Source organism: Macrobrachium nipponense, chromosome 28, assembly GCF_015104395.2.
Source record: "Macrobrachium nipponense isolate FS-2020 chromosome 28, ASM1510439v2, whole genome shotgun sequence".
In the NCBI taxonomy this organism is placed as follows: domain Eukaryota; kingdom Metazoa; phylum Arthropoda; class Malacostraca; order Decapoda; family Palaemonidae; genus Macrobrachium; species Macrobrachium nipponense.
The window spans coordinates 62,492,508-62,515,007 of record NC_087217.1 but is presented as its reverse complement, the minus strand read 5'-3'; the positions used below and the strand labels follow the sequence as shown (position 1 = coordinate 62,515,007).

At 38.3% G+C, this 22,500-nt stretch overlaps 3 protein-coding genes across 4 annotated transcripts in view; 1 reads left to right on the top strand and 2 right to left on the bottom strand.

Annotated features, from left to right (window-relative positions):
* LOC135201810 (BTB/POZ domain-containing protein 6-B-like) overlaps nucleotides 1-22,500 on the top strand; it is a 173,955-nt gene that overhangs the window by 22,044 nt on the left and 129,411 nt on the right. The gene's annotated exons all lie outside the window — the stretch shown is intronic.
* On the bottom strand, nucleotides 18,225-20,327 carry LOC135201221 (golgin subfamily A member 6-like protein 24). Its single transcript, XM_064230098.1, has one exon. The coding sequence runs from the start codon at nucleotides 20,325-20,327 to the stop codon at nucleotides 18,225-18,227; it is 2,103 nt and encodes a 700-aa protein (XP_064086168.1).
* The window catches only part of LOC135201220 (C-type lectin domain family 6 member A-like), a 12,117-nt gene continuing 11,220 nt past the window's right edge, over nucleotides 21,604-22,500 (bottom strand). Inside the window, exon 5 of the mRNA XM_064230097.1 lies at nucleotides 21,604-22,170. Within this exon, the coding sequence (XP_064086167.1) occupies nucleotides 21,932-22,170 (239 nt within the window). The 3' untranslated portion in view covers nucleotides 21,604-21,931. The remainder of the gene's footprint in view (nucleotides 22,171-22,500) is intronic.

Genomic DNA, 22,500 nt, shown 5'->3' with positions numbered 1-22,500 from the left:
AGCGTTACTTAAACGACATAAAGGACTTCCGTAATTTCCCTTCTGTTATCACTCCTGAATTTATCCAGTAGTTTCATTGAAATACCCGATTCATGCATTAGCATTTCAGACCATACGAGACTTACTATTTCAGTCGATCTGAGTTTCAAGTCATTTTCAGTTTTCCTGTCGTTTGACTTGCCTTTATACCTTTCACTTAATTCAAACTCAAAAGAGCCCGTATTGAATAATATTTTTTCATAAATATTTGTTAGATTCAACGTAAAGCCTTTCTCCTTCATGCGTTATTTTATCCCATTTTTGCACACTTTCTTCATTACTTCTGTTTTTCGTAGATTCATTTTGAGTCCCATCTCTTTAGATATATATGTTGCATTCTATTAACCAAGCTTTGTAAAACTTTCTGTGTTTTTCTGATTAAAACTTCATCATCTGTATATTCTAAGTCTGTCGATTTTCTTTTGTTACTTCAATGTAAACTTCTTCCGTCACGACCATTTTTTCGTTTTACAGTTAATGAAAAAGGCAAACAGCAAAGGTGCGATAACATTCCCTTGTAGCAGCACACTGTTTACTGCAAATTTACTTGACATTCAAACCTAACAGAATCTATTTCGTTCTTGGATAATTCCAATTATATTTATTTATTTATTTAAAGGGAAAACTATAGTGATTCAAGATTTGTGGATGCTGTCATGTGCTTTCTCGTAGTTGACAAACTCCTTAAGAAATGGATTTTTAAATCCTACGCACTGCTGCACAGCTTATTTTAACACGTATATTTGATCTATGCAGGTCCTACCTTTTCAAAAACAGGTCCATCTCTAAGTATTTAATCAATTTTTTCACAAGCCTAGTGAGAATAATCGTAATGAATTATATACCACATGCAATCAGGTCACCTTCCTGTGATACCTTACCTAAGACTTTACTTCCAATCATCGTCTAGTTTTCATACGAGGTGTCATTTCAATTTCAGCCAAAACAATTTCTTCCCTGACGACATCACAAGCTAGTGCTTTGCGGCTATTAAATTTAAATGTATTGGCTCCATCTAAAAAAAAAGTCATTCATAATCACATTCAAGTAATTTGACGAAGTTTCTATCGTCACTCCACGCCAAGGCCCCTCTCCCGTCTCTGAACACCTGTATCAAATACTTAGGAATAGATTCTGTTACGTGATTAGAATTATCCCCTCATGTCTTAAAATGAAAAAAAAATGTACGTTAAGCGTTGTTTTATGTCTACAGATGTTATTTTACTGTAACTCCGTTCATATTCTTTCTTCCATCTTCCTTGCAACCCTCTTCTAACAATTGTTTCAGTGTAGCTACGAGGTTTTCCTTTGGTTACACCTTTGCATCCATTTTTATCTCATTCCTTTCAACGCTGAATGACCCAGCGTTTGACCTTTGGCCTAAATTGTATGACTGTATGCTGATGTTATTGACCCATCTTTCCATTTGACAGCTTTTTTTCTTCTCTTTCCTTTCATCTGTGTACGTCTCATTAATATCCTCATTGGCTACCCTAATACCAGTGATACTCCCGGAATACTAGGCTTTGTCAACATGATCAGTCTGTCTAAATATTTTCGCTGACCTCTTGATCTCTGTTCAACTTTTTTTGCCTAGACTTGAGTACCTTGTGATTGTCAGTGCACCTTATGCGGTGTTCTGTAGGTGTTACTTAAGGTTCTTTGCAGCATCCCTTCGGCCCCTACCTGCAACCCCTTTCGTTCCTTTTACTGTACCTCCTTTCATATTCTTTTTCTTCCATCTGCCTTTCCAACCTCTCCTAACGGTTGTTTCATAGAGCAACTGCGAGGTTTATCTATGTTACACCTTTCAAACCTTTTACCGACAATTAGTTCCTCGCTGGCCGAGTGGTTTTCGAGCTGGGCTGCCAATCCGGTGGTCCTAGGTTCGATTCCCGGCGGCACGACTAACGCGGAATCGGAGAAATTTATTTCTGGTGATGGAAGTTCATTTCTCGATATAGTGTGGTTTGGATCCCACAATAAGCTGTAGGTCCCGTTGCTAGGTGACTAATTGGTTCCTAGCCACGTAAAAATATCTAATTCTTCGGGCCAGCCCTAAGAGACCTGTTAATCAGCTCAGTGGTCTGGTTAAACTAAGATATACTTAACTTTACTGTTAGTTTCCGTGTCAGCGCTGAATGACGTCATGGATGCTTGGCGTTTGGCTTAAATTCTACATTCAATTAAATTCAGTCTTCTCCCTGAAGTTTGTACCTTTTGCTTTTGTCTGTTCTTTACTGCATCCATGAGTCCTCAGTTTCAAGTCTCTCATTGCATGTCTATCTTCTTTCTTCTTGAAGCTGTACTGTATGAAACCTATACTCGGTTTTTTCCATCTGTCCACCCACCTGTGGTGTTTGCGTATGGTAACACTGCGTCCCGGGCTAAAGATAGTTACACTCAGCTTACATTCAACAATAATAACAATATCCTATTTCGAATATTAACGGCGTAATTCGCAAACTGTAAATTATTAAAACACTTTTCAGTTGCAAATGTACACCCAGATATTCTTTTATTTACCTAAAACTTACACAAAGCGTAACTATTTACAGTCTGGGACGCAGTGTTACCATGCGAAAACACCACAGGCGGATGGACAGATGAAAAAAAAAACAGAGTATAGGTACTACGTTGCCAAGTTTTTTGCAGATTGCTTTCAATTTCATTTGAAGTGTGGCAATGACAAGTTGATGATCGTTGCTAACAAGTATATACTCCTTTGTATGCCCTAACATTCCTAAGTGTTCTCTTTCTCTCTTGAGTAATAATCACTTTTACTTGAGATTTCCAATGTGTCGACTTGAGCTTTCTGTCTCCGGATTCATTCGTGATGACCTGGAATATTTTGGGGGAATTTTGGAAGTCCGGTCTTTCTGGGTTTTCCATGTTGTCGTAGATCACTTTCTTAATTATATTCATAAACTCAATAGAAATGTAACCGCATTGTTCCAAATGACGTAGATTGTTTGTTTGTTATTTCCCAGTATTCATTGCACGTGAAAACAAATGGGACTTCAACCCCGTAACCAGAGGCACAGGTCACTCCACACATCCATAGATAACATGTAAACATAAATCGTCCCATCATGATTAATCAATCTTCCCCATGGCTCCAGTTCTTCACGTACACACTATTGTATTTGAATGTAAAGTTTCCATACTTAAATGAGTCTAGCCGTATTGGACATAGTTGGCAATGTTGTACAGCTCATTGCCGGAAACCGCCACCATTTCATCTGCTCGTAACCGGTCATCGGTCAAAGCGATTTAAATCAAACATGGCCTGTGTTCAGCCTCCCGATATTCCACAGTGACATTGGACGTGGTATCTTGCAAAGGAAATCCGAAAGCACAAGTGAAACAAAGCATGCAGCGAAAAGTGAAGAGGAAAAAAATGGAAACGATTGCGTGAGGTGGCAGCCTGAGTCACGATGAGTGTTAGCCTTGACATCGTAGAACTCGTGAAAGAACGAAAAAATTATTGTTATTTTTACTGTAGGCCGTCCATTTTATTGCTCAGCGGTATTTGACGTTCAACAAAAAATCCTTTGTTTTTATTTGACGGTCATATCGGGACTTTTGAAATGCATTCCATTAAGTGAAAACCATTCTTTTTTCCTTTTTTCTTTTTTTTATTACGAATACGGAATAAATGTTTTAGCTATTTATGTTGTCGTTATAAAGGCTGTGTTATGGCACCTAGTGACAGTGAAGTAGATTTTTGGTTTATTGGTATATTCATCAATTGATATTGAAATATTTATTCCCTTAAAAAAAATTAATGGTGCATTTCGTATTGATGGCTTGCGCGGTGGATAGTCCGCTTATCTGAGCACAGAATTTCGCTAATTCCAGATTCTCTCTCTCTCTCTCTCTCTCTCTCTCTCTCTCTCTCTCTCTCTCTCTCTCTTCCAACATCATTATACCATTTCCTCGTCGCCAGCAATGACCATTCACATTCCTTGACCTGAAAAATCCAATCATGAATGGACTCACTTGTTGCATGTAATAGTGGCCTCATTTACTGTCATATTCTTACCTCTCTCTCTCTCTCTCTCTCTCTCTCTCTCTCTCTCTCGTCTCTCTCTCTCTCTCTCTCTCTCTCTCTCTCTATATATATATATATATATATATATATATATATATATATATGTATGTACACACACACACACACACAACCACACACATATATATATATTATATATAATATATATATATATTATATATTATATATAATATTAGTTTTACCAGATCACTGAGCTGATTAACAGTTCTCCTAGGGCTGGCCCGAAGGATTAAATATTTTTACGTGGCTAGGAACCACATTATATTGAGAAATGAATTTCTATCACCAGAAATAAATTCCTCTAATTCCACGTTGTAGCGCCGAGAATCGAACTTCGGACCACCAGATTGGTAGCCGAGCGCGAAAACCACTCGTCCAACGAGGAACTAGCTCTATATGTGTATGTGTGTATATATATCTACTATATATATATATATGTATAATATATATATATTATATATATATATAATATATATATATATATAATATATATATATATATATATATATATATATATATATATATTATATATATATATATATATACACACACAAACACACCAAAGTTAAAGGTGGTTGCTTGAAACCAGATAAGCAGCATCGGAGGGTGGAGAGATACCAAAATCCTTTATTGTGATTTATTTTGCTGACGTTTCAGGACCATGTGTCCCATTTTCGAAGCTAAAAATTAAAAGAACAACAGAATTAAAAACAGACTCAGATTAAAACATGATAAAAAGTTATTTCTTAACAAAATGTAAAGGGAGGTACAAAAGAAGGGAACAGTGATTACCAATCGTGCTGAAGGCAAAAACTGAGTGACTGTCAAGTTCCATGCAACCTAAAAGCACCATGCAAACAAACAAAAATCAAGGTTCGTTTTGGTTCCGACAGAAACTCAAGAGAGGTACAGAGGAGTTGACGTGGACTGAGTATTTAATTGGGGAACCAGTTGTTTAATAAAAAGAGATTCGAGAATTGACAATTGGTGTTCGTTTGGAGCTTTGCCTATTATTTTGAAATCCTTGTAATTAATATTGTACTTGCATTTTTTCCATGGTCTCTAATACAGGAAAATTCGGGGTTTGATAGTTCGACCCCGTACGATAGCTAACTCCACGATGGGAATCTAATCTTACGTTAAACAACCTCTGGGTGGAGCCCACGTACTTCCCCAGGTCACATCTGCGGCAATTAAACAAATATGTGACCCTCGAGGTCATCAAAGGAAGTAGGCTCTCTTTATATTTAAACAAGGACTTGATGGTCATTGGGTTACATGGAATGAGTTATAAGTTGACTGCCGGTAGCTATGTGCTTACAATAAGTCTCAGTTCTTGATAAAAAGTTCTATCATAGATTAGGGGAACACTAGCGTACGGAGGTAGTTTTGGTACCGTTGGTAGTTCAAACTGGGTGGAAGATATTAGAAATTTTCGCAGTTGTTTGTAAAAGAGTTCCGATGGAAAACGGTTATTTACAAAGTATTGATGGAGAAACATAATTTCTTCATGAAACGTATTCTAGCAGGATGTTAAAGTAAACGCCCTGTGGAAGAGAGTAGACAGCGAATTTAACTTGAAATTAAAAAAAAGCAGTGGCTGTAAAAGTTAGAACCCAGACCAGTAAACGTTCTCTTTCTAAAAACTGTGGTATTAAAATGTTCCTCAAGTCTAAACAACATATCAAGGAAGGGCAGTTTATTTTCATTTTCATATTCAGTTGTGAACTTAATATCTGGATGCATTTGATTGGCATGTTCGAGGAATTCGTCTACCTGATCTTTATTCCCAATATATACTATATATATGCATATGGAGAATGATCAAGAGTTTGATCTATATATATATATATATATATATATATATATATGAATATATATATATATATATACATATATATAGGTATGGATATAATATATACATATACATATATATATATATATATATATATATTTTATGTATTGCGATCATATTCCATAATCTCTCTCTCTCTCTCTCTCTCTCTCTCTCTCTCTCTCTCTGCTCCTCTCTCTCTCTCTCTATATATATATATATAGATATATATATATATATATATATATATATATATATATCGAGCTACAAATGTTCTTTAATATCTAATTTGCTCTACCTCGGAATTAATATATTTTCATATAAGTTTAACCGAAGGGGAATTTATTCAGCGATAATAGAATTGCCGGCCGACGGGCACGAACCATCGACATCTTCAATTCAATAAAACTCGTAGAATAGTAGTTCAAATGCAACTAACAGGCCTTTTTCAGAAATAACTTTAAAAGTCAAAAACAAGAATCGAATAGCCTAAATAAAACTCGTCGACTTATAGATCTACATATTCGTTTATTGCTTATTGTCATTCATACTTTCATATTTTTAAACACGCTGACTCCTTTTTGGCACGTTTGGAAATGGAGGGCGAAGTGCTTTCGTTTCCTCATACATTTTCTAAATGTCTTGACTTTCCCTTTTTTCATGTGCAAAATGAAGGAAAGACAAGACATTTATCGAGATGCAAATGGATTTGTACTTGTTTATCATTTATTTATTCTTTCAATGCCTTGCTTTGGGTCACAGATAAAAATTGAAAGAGAAAGCATCTATGGAAATCTGAATGAATATGCAAAGTGAATTTTGCGTCATATAATGATTGAGTAACGTATATCTCTGATCGCCAGTCTCGCTATGCAAATCTCGTCTGATCCCTCTTGTATTTTCGGGAAGATTTTCTTTTTAAAGATCAAATCCTTTTCAAGGGAACGAACGATATCCTGATTGCTTTCAAGATCCTATCACTTAGATCGGAATCGAATAGAGCAACAGTAATGTTTGATGCTTTCATAGTTTGCGTTGAGGTGGAAGTGTAAACACATACAATATATATGTATTTATGTGTGTTTGCGTGCGCTTGCTTCTGTGTGATTTTATATATATATATATATATATATATATATATATATATATATATATATATGTAAATATATACATATATATGTGTGTGTGTGTATGTATGTATGTATGTATATATATTGTACTCCGACTATGTTTAAATGACTAAACACTGTTAAAAAAAAACCATAGTGACTCCGTAAACCTAACCAATCAATATGGTACCTTGTAGTTCAATGAAGGCGGTGGTCACAGCTAGTTTAAAGGCATAGGCTCGCAATCCCATCCCCAAAGACATTGTCTTTTGTGGGGAAAGGATAAGATAAAAAAAAAAAGATGTTTGTACGTATATGTATCCTTATCTTCACAAGTGGAAGACAAAAACCTAGTATACTACCCTGTGACATTCTGCATTACATGAATATGAATGGGTGCAATTTGCTGGAATTGTTACAATCTTGTGTTTTTAAATTTATATTTGTTTTATTTGTTGCGACATTTTTAACACTGTTCTGTTTTATGTTGACTGTCACCTATTCATTGTCGTTTATTACGTTACCCCTATTTTGTTTTCGCCATATTCATGAATTGGATTTTACCATTATACAAGACGATTTATATATGTAATATATATATATATATATATATATAATTATATATATATATATATATAAATTAGTGTGTGTTTGTGAGAGTGTGTGTAATACAAGCAGGAAAGAGAATATGAGAATAAGTGTGAATACGAAAATGTTTGTAAAAGGAAATGGATAGTCGAGTGCCAAATAAATAAACAACAAACGGAATGTTACAACTCGTAGGTTGTTAAAAACCTATGGTATCATTCTTTCGTCCAGAATTTTATTCCCTGCTTCAACTGGCATCCAGTATGGAGGGTCAAAGTTGATTGAAGCTTGCCATCGCCTGGGGTGAGAAAATTGTTGACGGCATTTTTTTCCTTCTTCCTTTTATCTTTTTTAACCTTTTTTTTTAATGGATAACAGGTTATAGTTGCTATACCATCGACGTTGTACTTTATAAAGATAAATATCTTAGTCTTTGAAAATTAAAATGTTGCCTTGTTTTTTTTATCAGGCTCCCTTTGCTAAACATTACTTCATGGTATAATGTATCATGCATTGATATGTCCCTTTTATTCGAATAGTCTCCTTTATCACCCATACAAAGCTCAGAGGAACGAATATTTCTCACCCAGTCTTTATTTAATCATTCCCACATTCAGCAGAACCTTACACAACCTGGTCAGCTTCTCAAACCACGTGTGCCATCTCCATACATTGGCATCTCACTTTTGATCTCTTCAGTTCCTGGAGCCTTTCCCTCTTCAATCTTGTAATCGCACTTCACATCTTCAAGAATCACTTCCACGAAAATGTATTTTACGTTAATCCCCTTCTTGCACCACTTAGGATCTACCTGTCCTCTACCGTTAACATCCAAAAGTTTTTCAGAATAGTCACTCCATTGTGTAGGACTGCAGCCTCTTCAGATGGCATCTGTGTTTACAACTTATTCTGGGATCAAGTCACTCGTCTACCTATTACTGCACCTCTACTTCCATCCGGTACAGCCTCTTTTTCTCTGTAAAGTATTTGCTCTGATTCATTGCTGAATTTTTTATACTTCCTCTTTCCTTTTTTACTTTCAACCCCTTATACTCTATCTCTTTCATTTAGCTACACATGAAACACACTTCTTGTTCTTGTTTCTTTCAGTGTCCCGACATCCGTGTTCTTTCAGTGTCCCGACATCCGTGTTCTTTCAGTGTCCCGACATCTGTGTTCTTTCAGTGTACCGACGTCCGTGTTCTTTCGGTGTCTCAACGTCCATGTTCTTTTGGTGTCCCGACACCTGTGTTATTTCGGTGTCCCGACATCCGTGTTCTTTCGGTGTCTCGACGTCCGTGTTCTTTCGGTGTCACGACATCCGTGTTCTTTCAGTGTCATGACATACGTGTTCTTTCGGTATCACGACATCCGCATTCTTTCGGTGTCACGACACCCATGTTCTTTAGGTGTCCCGACATCCATGTTCTTTCAGTGTCACGACATCCGTATTCTTTCAGTGTCATGACATCTGTGTTCTTTTGGTGTCACGACATCCCTCTTCTTTCGGTGTCACGCCATCCGCGTTCTTTCAGTGTCACGACATCCATGTTCTTACAGTGCCACGACATCCGTGTTCTTTCAGTGTCACGACATCCATGTTCTTTCGGTGTCCCGACATCTGTGTGTCACAACACCTTTGTTCTTTCGGTCCCGACATCCGTGTTCTTTCGGTGTCACGACATCCCTGTCCTTTCAGTGTCACAACATCTGCGTTCTTTTGGTTCCGCGACATCCGTGTTCTTTCGGCATCATGACGTCCGTGTTGTTTCGGTGTCACAACATCCGTGGTCTTTCATTAAAAAGTTTTTTTTTTCATGTTTCGTTTGTTTACTATATCCATGGAAACTCAATCACCCCAAGATTTTGTAGATGCTCCTTTGATCCTAAGAAGTAATAGGTCTGCAAAAATCCATTTGGGTACTCCAGCCTTATGGTGACTTTTTCATCTTGGTTGTTGCAGTGAATGGGATTCTCTATTTCACTGCTTATCATATGAGTAAAAAGTAGTCTTGCCGTGAGCCTTAACAAACAATGTTCATTCGCCTTTCAGGAACCATTTGATCTCCCAAAGATATCCTTGCTATTTACTAGTCTCTAATCAACTTTTGGGTACATGGCAGTTTAGTCGCTGACACTGTCGTAGGTGAACCTGTCGCATTCTGCGCAAAGTGAAAATAATGGCTAGTGGGTGTCCGTGAACTCTTGAAAATGACTGTTTACGACATCCTGGTAATCAGTCATAAACTGGATAACCTCACACACCACACACACACACACACACACACACACACACACACATATATATATATAGTATATGTGTGCATGTGTGTTTGTATGTATGTATGTTTTCATGTATTTGTGGACGGTTACGGCTACATAGGAGAGCACTGGCATTCATTCACCCATTTTGATTGGATTTATATAGATATTTTGGCATAATGCCAGCACGGGCAACTAAGGCCATTCAGCGCTGAAACGGAAATTGACAGTAAAAGGTTTGAAAGGTGTTGAAAGGTGTTACAGGAGGAAAACCTCAAAGCAGTTGCACTATGAAATAATTGTTAGGAGAGGGTGGACAGTAGGATGGAAGAAAGAGAATATGAACTGAGGTACAGTAAAAGGAATGAAAGTAGTCGCAGCTAGGGGCCGAAGGGACGCTCGATCCCTGTTGTGAATGACCAACAGAGTCAGTTTGGGGCTAGCGACCCCATCCTTAAAAACTTGCAAGTGGTAATTTTTAACGAATATACCTTGATGCCTTTGAAGGGAAGCAACGCATTCACAGGAGTCACAACCTCTTGAGTATGTAAGGAGATCCGCGTTACAATTAACCCGATACCTTTCATGTGTTGATCTCCAAATCTCTTAAAATCTGTGAAAATACATATGCATATATGTGCATGCGACTTCATACGTATATGCATATATGCATTTGTTTTGATGTGTTGAAATAAAATTGAAAGAGCATGATCACGAACTGTAGGTACAGGTCATGTTATGGTTGTTTTATAGTTTTGAATGAAAGCAAACTAAACTGATGGCTATTTGTCTGTCCGTTCACATTTTTTCTGTCCGCCCTCAGATCTTAAAAACTACCGAGGTTAGAGGGCTACAAATTGATATGTTGATAATCCGCCCTCCAATCATAAAATATACTAAATTGCAGCAGTCTAGCCTCAGTAGTTTTGTGTGATTTAAGGTTAAAGTTAGGCATGCTCGTGCGTCTGGCACCGCTATATGAGCCAGTAACACAAGCCACCACCGGGCCGTAGCTGAGAGTTTCCTACAGCATTGTACGCTTTACAGAAACTTCGGCGCAATTTTTACTTTTTTTTCTTTTGTTTTTATTTTTTTTCCAGATCGATTTCCTTAACGTAAAAGATTATCTCGCTAAATCTGCAGATGTAAGGAAAAGGCTCCCCAAGGACTCGAACTACAAGAAGGTACTTCTCCGTCTTCAAAATCACTGGTTACGCGAATAGAAAATTTGGTCTCTCGTTTCGAGCCTTTGTGGAAGCTTTTTGTTCGTTTCCGGAATTGTTTTGATTATCCGGATGGAGAGATTGGCACTCTGTCAGTGATTCCTTAATTTCACTTCTGGAACCTTGGGTGTGGAGTACCGTTTTAAGCCGAGCAAATATACGCTTCGCAATGGGAAGGTGGCTATATTAAGTTAATGTTCTCTGGGAAACTGCCAGTCTGAGAAGAACACTTTGGGCAGACTTTGCAGCATTTCCACAATTTCATGAAATCTTTCCTTTAATTTCAATTGTTTTACTTTTCTAACTTTAATAGAAAGCTTGCAGTTACTGTATTACGTGTTATGTATGTAAATATATATATATATATATATATATATATATATATATATATATATATATATATATATATATATATACATATATGGTGCTAGGACAATTCGGTCCCAGACAATTCGGTCCCGGACAATTCGGTCCCGGACAATTCGGTCCCGGACAATTTGGTCCCGGACAATTTGGTCCCGGACAATTCGGTCCCGGACAATTTGGTCCCGGACAATTCGGTCCCGGACAATTCGGTACTTGGACAATTCAGTACCAGGACAATTCGGTACCCGGCTTGTCATTTTTAAACGATTAGTTTGGTTATTTTCTTACTTATTTACAAAGAATATAAAAAAGTGGGTGGCAGACATAAATGAAATGATTTATTTAAAAAAACTTTTTTAGTTTCTTTATTCCAGATTTTTTACATTTCTTGTCGTTAAAAAAAAAGTATGTATATAAAAAAAAGAAATAAAATAGTAAAAACCATACATTTTTGTTTGTCGTTAAAAGTATCTATATAGAAATAAAATAGTAAAAGCCATACATTGTTTGTCGTTAAAAGTATATAATAAAAATAAAATAGTAAAACCATACATTTGTCGTTAAACGTATCTATATAAAAGTAAAACAGTAAAACCCTAAACATTTTTCTTGTACTTAAAAAGTAAAAAAAAATTTTAAACCTTAATATTATGAGCGATTGCTTTAAGGAACTGCTTTCTTTCTGCTTGATTATAGCTCTGTACTAGATGAGTAATACGCTTGTCACAATCCCTGTACTTCTTCTTTTTGACTGGTTCATCCTCGTTTCGAAGCTTTTGTAATTTTGTTTTTGCCAAACTCTCATCACTTTTAAGGTCTTCAATCAATTTCCATATGTTTGTATGGATACTGGAAAGACTTGCTATAAATGTGCTGTGAAAACCTTCCAAATTATTAATTGTACGCGATTCTCCGTTCAAACATCGGTTTAGAACATTCCAAGATCCAAGATTCTATTGAAAATTTTGGATCAAGTCTCCTCATTCTGGCACCTCTCCCTCTCACTGGTCCTATATATGAATTTTCAAAATAAGAGACAATAGGTTGCGGGATATCATCATCGTCAACCAATTCATCAAAAGCATCAGCAACCTGATTTACAGGTAAAAAAGCTAGGGCTATAAAACATCTCATTTTATGACTAAATATGTCATCTTCGTGGTAACGTACTTTGAAACCTTCAGCTACAATATGTCTGTAAACATTCCGTCCCAAATGAAACAAGCAAAAAGAAATAATTGTTTCTGGAAACGTATTTGAAAATGCGTTTTACGCAGCTTTTTCGAAGTCATTATGCATAGCATCTGGCCCCACCCTCGTTATTCACTAATTCTTTCACTTTTTGGAAAAGCCGGTTATACGTATTTTGAGACTTATCAGGTAAGAGGGCAAACAATCTTGGAGTACTGAAGTTTTTAATTTGTATATGCATCACATAAAGTTGGAGAAATATAACAGGGCAACTCTTAAAAGTTCCATCTCCTGCCCAATTCGCACATTGTCTCAAATCGTGAAGAGTGTCATTAGTAGCGAAAATTAAAATGCGTTTAACGTCGTCTATGCCACTGTCATACTGCAAAAGATAGAGCCATTCTCGATAACACCAAACTCTCGTGGTATTTGAAATCCATTAATTGTTTGTGGGATCGGTGGATGATTAGCCTGATCACCTCTCCATCGTCTCATATTTCGACAAATATGAACTAGTTTCGTCACATCAGCAACTGCGCACTCATTTAAATTTCCTAGTTCTTCTGTTAAAATTGAACGAGAAGGTGTTTGACTTGTGATTGTCCTTTCCTTAATATTTGCAGTATTATTCCAACTGAATGACCAGATGGAAGACATCTGCAAGAATAGATCTAGGAGTCCGACTATTTGCCCACATGACATAGATCTTCTAAAATAAGAGTCTTCATCAAAGGACATAGCATACTTGACTTTCTGCAGAGCGGCCCCCCTGGGGTCTTCTAGATTATCCCAACGAATGACCATTAGACGGAGACATCTGCAAGATAGATCTAGATATCAACTATTTGCCCGCATGACAGAGATCTTCTATAAGAAGAGTCTTCATCAAGGGACATAGCATACTTGACTTTCTGCAGAGCCTGTCTTCTAGATTATTCCAACAGAATGACCAGAAGGAAGACATCTGCAAGAATAGATCTAGATATCCGATTATTTGCCCACATGACAGAGATCTTCTATTAGAAAAGTCTTCATTAAGGGACATAGCATACTTGACTTTCTGCGGAGCCGGTCTTCTAGATTATTCCAACAGAATAACTAGAATTGAAACTTCTGCAAGAATAGATCTAAATATCAGACTATTTGCCCGCATAACAGAGATCTTCTATTAGAAAAGTCTTCATCAAGGGACATAGCATACTAGACTTTCTGCAGAGCCGGTCTTCTAGATTATTCCAACAGAATGACAAGAAGGAAGACTTCTGCAAGAATAGATCTAGATATCTGACAATTTGTCCACATGACAGAGATCTTCTGTTAGGAGACTCTTCATTAAAGGACATAGCATACTTGAGTTTCTGCAGATCCGGTCTTCTAGATTATTCCAACAGAATGACCAGAAGGAAGACATCTGCAAGAATAGATCTAGATATCCGACTATTTGCCCGGATGACATAATTCTCTCTATTAGAAGGAGTCCTTCATTTCAAGGGACATGGGCGGGATTACTTGACTTTCCTGCAGTAAGCCCGGTTCTTCTTAGGGAAATTATTCCAACAGAAACAGATGACCAAGTAAGGAAGACTTCTGCAAGAATAGATCTAGTTATCCGACTATTTGTCCGCATGACAGAGATCCTCTATAAAAGGGAGACTTCATCAAGGGACATAGCATACTTGACTTTCTGTAGAGCCGGTCTTCTAGTTTATTCCAACAGAATGACCAGAAGGAAGACTTCTGCAAGAAAAGATCTAGATCTCCGACTATTTGCCCGCATGACAGAGATCTTCTATTAGAAGAGTCTTCATCAAGGTACATAGCATACTTGACTTTATGCAGAGCCGGTCTTCTAGATTATTCCAAAAGAATGACCAGAAGGAAGACTTCTGCAAGAATAGATCTAGATATCCGACTATTTGTCCGCATGACAGAGATCCTCTATAAGAAGAGTCTTCATCAAGGGACATAGCATACTTGACTTTCTGCAGAGCCGGTCTTCTAGATTATTCCAAAAGAATGACCAGAAGGAAGACTTCTGCAAGAATAGATCTAGATATCCGACTATTTGCCCACATGACAGAGATCTTCTATTAGAAGAGTCTTCCATCAAGGTATATCATCATACTTGACTTTATGCAGAGCCGGTCTTCTAGATTATTTTCCAAAAGAATGACCAGAAGGAAGACTTCTGCAATTAATAGATCTAATATACCGACTATTTGCCCACATGACAGAGATCTTCTATAAGAAGAGTCTTCATCAAGGGACATAGCATACTTGACTTTCTGCAGAGCCGGTCTTCTAGATTATTCCAACAGAATGACCAGAAGGAAGACTTCTGCAAGAATAGATCTAGATATCCGACTATTTGCCCACATGACAGAGATCTTCTATAAGAAGAGTCTTCATCAAGGGAGATAGCATACTATACTTTCTGCAGAGCCGGTCTTCTAGATTATTCCAACAGAATGAACCGAAGGAAGACTTCTGCAAGAATAGATCTAGATATCCGACTATTTGCCCGCAGGACAGAGATCTTCTATTAGAAGAGTCTTCATCAAGGGGCATAGCATACTTGACTCTCTGCAGAGATGGTCTTCTAGATTATTCCAACAGAATGACCAGAAGCAAGACATCTGCAAGAATAGATCTAGATATCCGACTATTTGCCCGCATGACAGAGATCTTCTATTAGAAGAGTCTTTATCAAGGGACATAGCATACTTGACTTTCTGCAGAGCCGGTCTTTTAGATTATTCCAACAGAATGACCTAAAGGAAGACTTCTGCAAGAATAGATCTAGATGTCCGACTATTTGCCCACATGACAGAGATCTTCTATTAGAAGAGTCTTCATCAAGGGACATAGCATACTTGACTTTCTGCAGAGCCGGTCTTCTAGATTATTCCAACAGAATGACCAGAAGGAAGACATCTGCAAGAATAGATCTAAATATCCGACTATTTGCCCGCATGAAAGAGATCTTCTATTAGAAGAGTCTTCATCAAGGGACATAGCATACTTGACTTTCTGCAGAGCCGTTCTTCTAGATTATTCCAACAGAATGGCCAGCAGGAATACATCTGCATGAATAGATCTAGTAGATATCCGACTATTTCCTACATGACAGAGGATCCTTCTTATAAGAAGAGTCTTCAGCCCACATGACAGAGATCTTCTATAAGAAGATCTTCATCATGGGACATAGCAATACTTGTCTTTCTGCAGAGCCGGTCTTCTAGATTATTCCAACAGAATGACAAGAAGAAGACTTCTGCAAGAATAGATCTAGATATCCGACTATTTGCCCGCATGACAGATCTTCTATTAGAAGAGTCTTCATCAAGGGACATAGCAACCTTGACTTTCTGCAGAGCCGGTCTTCTAGATTATTTTCAACAAATGACTAAAAGGAAAGACATCTGCAAGAATAGATCTAGATATCCGACTATTGCCCACATGACAGAGATCCTCTTTAAGAGAGTCTTCATCAAGGGGACATAGCATACTTGACGTTTCCCTGCAGAGCCGGTCTTCTAGATTTATTCCAACAGAATGACCAGAAAGGAAGACATCTGCAAGAATAGATCTAGATTATCCGACTATTTGCCCCCGCATGACATAGATCTTCTATAAGAAGAGTCTTCATCAAGGGACATGCATACTTGACTTTCTGCAGAGCCTGGTCTTCTAGATTATTCCAACAGAATGAACAGAAGAAAGAAGGACATCTGCAAGAATAGATCTAGATATCCGACTATTTGCCCGCATGACAGAGATCTTCTATAAGAAGAGTCTTCATCAAGGGACATAGCATACTTGACTTTCTGCAGAGCCGGTCTTCTAGATTATTCCCAACAGAATGAACCAGAATGGAAAGACTTCTGCAAGAATAGATCTAGAGATCCGACTATTTGCCCCCGCCCCATGACAGAGATCTCTATTAGAAGAGGTCTTCATCAAGGGACATAGCATACTTGACTTTCTGCAGAGCCGGTCTTCTAGATTATTCCAACAGAATGACCAGAAGGAAGACATCTGCAAGAATAGATCTAGATATCCGACTATTTGCCCACATGACAGAGATCTTCTATAAGAGAGTCTTCATCAAGGGACATAGCATACTTGACTTTCTGCAGAGCCGGTCTTCTAGATTATTCCAACAGAATGACCAGAAGGAAGACATCTGCAAGAATAGATCTAGATATCCGACTATTTGCCCGCATGACAGAGATCTTCTATAAGAAGAGTCTTCATCAAGGGACATAGCATACTTGACTTTCTGCAGAGCCGGTCTTCTAGATTATTCCAACAGAATGACCAGAAGGAAGACATCTGCAAGAATAGATCTAGATATCCGACTATTTGCCCGCATGACAGAGATCTTCTATAAGAAGAGTCTTCATCAAGGGACATAGCATACTTGACTTTCTGCAGAGCCGGTGTTCTAGACTATTCCAACAGAACTCCCTTCTGTAAAAGCCTTCTGGTATCCTTCTGTTATCCCTCAGGTATCCATCTGGGTGCCATCTGGCATCCCTCTTTGTGCCTTCTGAAATCCCTCTTTTGGCTCTTATACTGAGAGCTTGTCCTCCTGCCTCCTCACAGCTGTTGGCTCTCACACTGAGAGCTTGTCCTCCTGCTTCCTTACAGCTGTTGGCTCTTACACTGAGAGCTTGTCCTCCTGCCTTCTAACAGCTGTTGGCCCTCACACTGAGAGCATTTCCTCCTTCCTCCTTACATCTGTTGGCTCTCACACTGATAGCTTGTCCTCCTGCCTCCTAACAGCTGTTGGCCTTTACACTGAGAGCTTGTCCTCCTGCCTCCTTACAGCTGTTGGCTCCCGCACTGAGAGCTTTTCCTCCTGCCTCCTAACAGCTGTTGGCTCTTACACTGAGAGCTTGTCCTCCTGGCTCCAAGAAGCCTTTGAGTGTTGTTAGTAAGATTTCCTCTTTCAGATGAGATGGGTCACGAGATTTTATCTGCCTACTGAAGTGATAGGGAGGGACCTTACAATCCATTGTCTCTCACCCCGAGAGCTTATCCGCCCACTCGCCGAACAGCCATTGACTCCCATCCAGTGAAAGTTCTTCCGCCTGACGAGATGGGGGGATCTCGCCAGCCGTTGACTCTCGCTGTTGAGAGTCTTTGGTCCGTCCGCCGAACAGCCATGGACTCCCATCCAGTGAAAGTTCTTCCGCTGACGAGATGGGGATCTCGCCAGCCGTTGACTCTCCGCTGGGGCCGGAGAGTTTGTGCCGTTCCGCCGAACAGCCATTGACTCCATCCAGTGAAAGTTTTCTCCTTTCCGCCTGACGAGATGGGGGGGATCTCGCCAGCCGTTATCCACCTCGCTGGAGAGTGTTTCCGTCTTTCCGCGAACAGCCATTCCTGACTTCCCATCCAGTAAGAGTTCTTCCGGCTGACAAGATGGGGGAATCTCGCCAGCCGTTAACTCTCGCTGGGAGAGTTTGTCTGTCCGCCGAGCAGCCGTTGGCTCTTGTCAATGAACGTTACTCTATTTTTTTTCATATCCTTTACTATTTCCATTGGTATCGTCTCCTATTATTCCCTTTCCTATGTTTCTTTTTATTCTTGGTCTTCATTTGGGCATCGCCTCCAATAAATCGTAATAAGCTCTCCATCTCCTCCCTCTTTTTCTGCTGCTCCAACATCTCCTTAGCCATATGTTCTTGCTCCATTCTCATTCCTATTATTTCCTGCTCTAATTCATGCCATGCTGTCGCCTCTTCTTCATCTTGACATCTCGTTCGCTCTTGCTGGCCCTGCTCGCCTACATCCTCCTTCCCTTGTGTGTCAGGGCCATTAACCATCGACTGAAGGAAAATGTCTTCCGAATCATCGTCTTCTGATTCCTGACATCTATCCTCGTCCAGTTTCTTCCGCTGTAATAGCTCTTCCCACATGAGTTTTTCCTCCTCTCTCAGTTTTCTTATTTCCTTTAATAATTCTTCCACCTCTTCCTGGCTCATATCATCTTCCTCTTCCTTTGCTTCAGGGGCTTTGTGTCCTAAGCCCAACTTTTGTTCAGACTCTGAACAAAAGCTATCCAGCTGAGTCTCCTCTGTGCCATAGAGGTTTATTTCTTCTACTTGTGTTTTGCTGGCTTCTCCTGATTCTTCGACTCTCTCCTCATCGCCAGACTGATTATCGCCATTTTCTCCTACAGATTCTTCGAAGGTGTCTTCCACTTCTGGTTCTTCTACGCGTTCCTCCTCTCCTCCTGGCTGATTCTCGTAGGAGCTTTCGTCCTTTGATTCGTCGCTATCGTCTGATTCTTCGGCGTCGTCCTTCTCTCCAGTTTCCTCTTCCTCTTGGGTCTTCGTTCCCTGCTCGTCGTTTCTTTCCAATTCTGATTCTTGTTCTGGTCTCGCTATCCTTATCACGTCTTTCAGATTACTTGTTTCTTCCGCAATTTTTCTTATTTGTATCTCTTCCTCTTTCTCAGCTCTCTGTAATTCAAGGAAATCGCAAATCATATTTCCATACTCTCCTTGTTCTATCCCTTCCATTTCGTTTTTCATCTTTTCATATTCTTCTTCGCAGTTCTGGACCTGCCTCATAAGACTCCAAAATGTATTTTCTTGCTCCAATTTTTCGTTTCTTAGTACATCAATCATAAGGTCCAAATTTTCACAATCAGCCAGCAGGTCTTCCATTTCCCTTTTCAATTTTTCATTTTCTTCTTCATAATTCTGGACCGTACTCTTGAAATGGTCAATCTTAATTTCTCGTTCCAGGTTTTCTATCCTGAGCTTATTAATCATTTGGTCTTTTTCATAATTGTCACCTTCAAAATTAGCTCTGTTCTCTTCTATTTCGTTTTTCATCTTTTCTTTTTCTTCTTCGCAGTCCTGGACCTGCCTCTTAAGACTGCTAATTATATGTTCTTGTTCCAATTTTTCCTTAATAAATTCACCAATCAGCAAGTCCTTTTCATTATTCAAAGCTTCACTATTAGCCAGCTTCTCTTCCATTTCGTTTTTCATCTTTTCCTTTTCTTCTTCACATTTCTGGATCTGCCTCTTAAGACTGCTAATTATGTGTTCTTGTTCCAATTTTTCGATTCTTAGTTCATCACACAGCAAGTCCTTTTCATAATTCAGAGTTTCACAATTAGCCAGCTCTTCTTTCAAGTCCTCTGCCTGACCTTCCATTTTTTCGTTATCCTTAAGCAAAGTCTGGATTTCCATGTTCAAACCGTTAATTATCTTTCCAGACTCTACTTTTTCTATTCTAAGCTGGTCGATTTGAGTCTTCATTTCCATATTTTCTTCTTCAAGGTCCTTTATTAATCCGTTTTCTCTCTGTTGTTGAGAGATTTCCGCGTTAAGACTTTCAATTAGTATATCCTTTTCTTCATTGTCGCACTGAAGCCTTTGCAGCTCCTCCGTTAGATCTCGAATGTGTAAGTCCTGTTTTGCCTTGAGCTCCTGGTAATTAGCACTGGTTCGATGATTCACGTTGTCGAAATTTTCAATTATTTGGTCGTAGAGGACTTCCTTCTCCTTCAACAAAGTTCGAAACCGACAGTTTTCACTTTTCAGTCTGTGGATTTCTTCGTCGTACCTCTGGACCATCTGATCGAAAACGTCCTTAAATCCCGCCACTCCGTTTATCATACTGCTGTCGTCCTCCTTCAGATCCGTCAAAGGGTTGTCACAGCCGCCCCCCAGGTGAACTGTGGGTTCAGCTCTCTCCTTCCATAGCATCCAAATCCTTTTTCCTAAATGTCCAAGGGTAAACAATGTTCCGAGGAACAAAGCCAATTTATAAAGAATACATCTACGGGCAACATCGCCAAACCCGTAGCCAAGGTCGTTATTAACATAACTCAATGTCATTTGACAAAATTTCACAATATCGTAGTTGTATGAATTCATGATTATGAATGCCCAAAGTACACACGAGAGGGACGCATAGTTTTAGAATCGGTCGCTTGGATCGAGTTGGGATCCAGGGATTTCCAGGAATCATTTCATGGCAGATTCTTCTGGCTCCCGAAGGAGAATCACGGTCTTCAGACAGAAGCTTACCGAACGTCCTCTGTGTACGTGCGTGTGTGTGTTGTCTTTACTATATCACAGCACGTTCTGTTCGCTTAGAAATAACTTTCTGTTGCAACGTAGCGTGTCACCACCGAGTCCATTTCTCATCTCGAACTTTTTGTTTTGTTTAAATACAGATGAGGAGGCAGAGAAATCCCTCATTTTCAGAGGATCTTAATTTGAATTTTTCGGATCCAAAAATATCAGTAAATGGAATAAACAATAGATCTTAATGTCTAATATAGAATACCATATTATTTTTTTGATTTAGAAATTTAAAAAAAATAATAATAAAAATGACAAGCTGGGTACCAAATTGTCCTGGTACCGAATTGTCCGGGACCGAAATGTCCGGGACCGAATTGTCCGGGACCGAATTGTCCGGACACCATATATATACATACAGAGAGAGAGAGAGAGAGAGAGAGAGAGACCCTTCCAAAGCCTATTGCAAAACTTTTCTAGCGACTTGAGAGGGCTTCTATTTATTATTTGCTATTCTGCTTACAATATTGCGTATAGTCAGTCATATGTGAAAGAAATTAAAAATAGGAGAAAATAAACAAATTGAAGATGATTCCACAAACGGTTATACGCATATATAAAGATCAATATAATAGAGAAAATTTAAGTGTGTTGTTAGCACCATTTGATTACTTTGTAAACGTAATAGTAAATGTCGTCAAAAATAATATTTGGTTCTAGATTTCCGTTCATATGAAACGCTGTCTGGTGGAATTCTGTCGGTTTTTTTTATAGTACCTACATGTGTAAAGTATATCAGAGACATCAGTTCAGAAATACATCGTTATCATTCAAAAGAATTATGGATAGAAATTAAACCTTCAGATATTTCAAAAATTTTCATTTTTAATAATCTTTCTTTGTAGAGGAGAGCATACATACATAATCGCTTATAAATCACACATCCTAACACGTTATGCATCACAATGTGATTTTGAAAACAGTTAATGGCGGATTTCTAAACTGGACAAACCTGAGACATGTTTAATTCCCCACTTTATTTATGCGTGAAGGAGGCACAATTCTTAGTTTGATTTGGCATTTTGTAATATACCAGTATGATCATTCTTGAATCCAGTTGCATATAAAATGCATCAGAGATATCCTTCTTGAATTGCCATTTTACCTATATATGATGCATCATGATGTCATTTTTAATCTGTTGATTGACATATATAATAATGAGTGTCATTTGAGTCGTGGTCTCCGATTCTCCATCTAGGGAACGTTTCATTGTATCTCCTGAAGAGAATGAGTGCGTTCTCTCTCTCATAGCCGTTGGGTTCGTCTGGGGCCCAATACTCCCTGATCATGTTGATGGGCGTTCCGTCAACCCACTCCCAGTAGCCTTCGTGCAGGTCGTCTGATCCACCGATCCACCACTTGCTTGGAGCTGAAGATAGATCATATATATATATATATATATATATATATATATATATATTATATATATATGTGTGTGTGTATATATATATGAATATATATATATATATATATAATATATATATATATATATATTTATATATATATATATATCATATAATCGAATACCACAGGAAAATGATAGGAAGAAATCCAAGCGCTTTCGTCTTTACTAAGACATCGTTCCTGTGGTATTCGATTATTTAATGAAGTCACGTGCTTCTGCTGTGATTTTGTCAGCATATATATATATATATATATATATATATATATATATATATATATATATATATATATATAT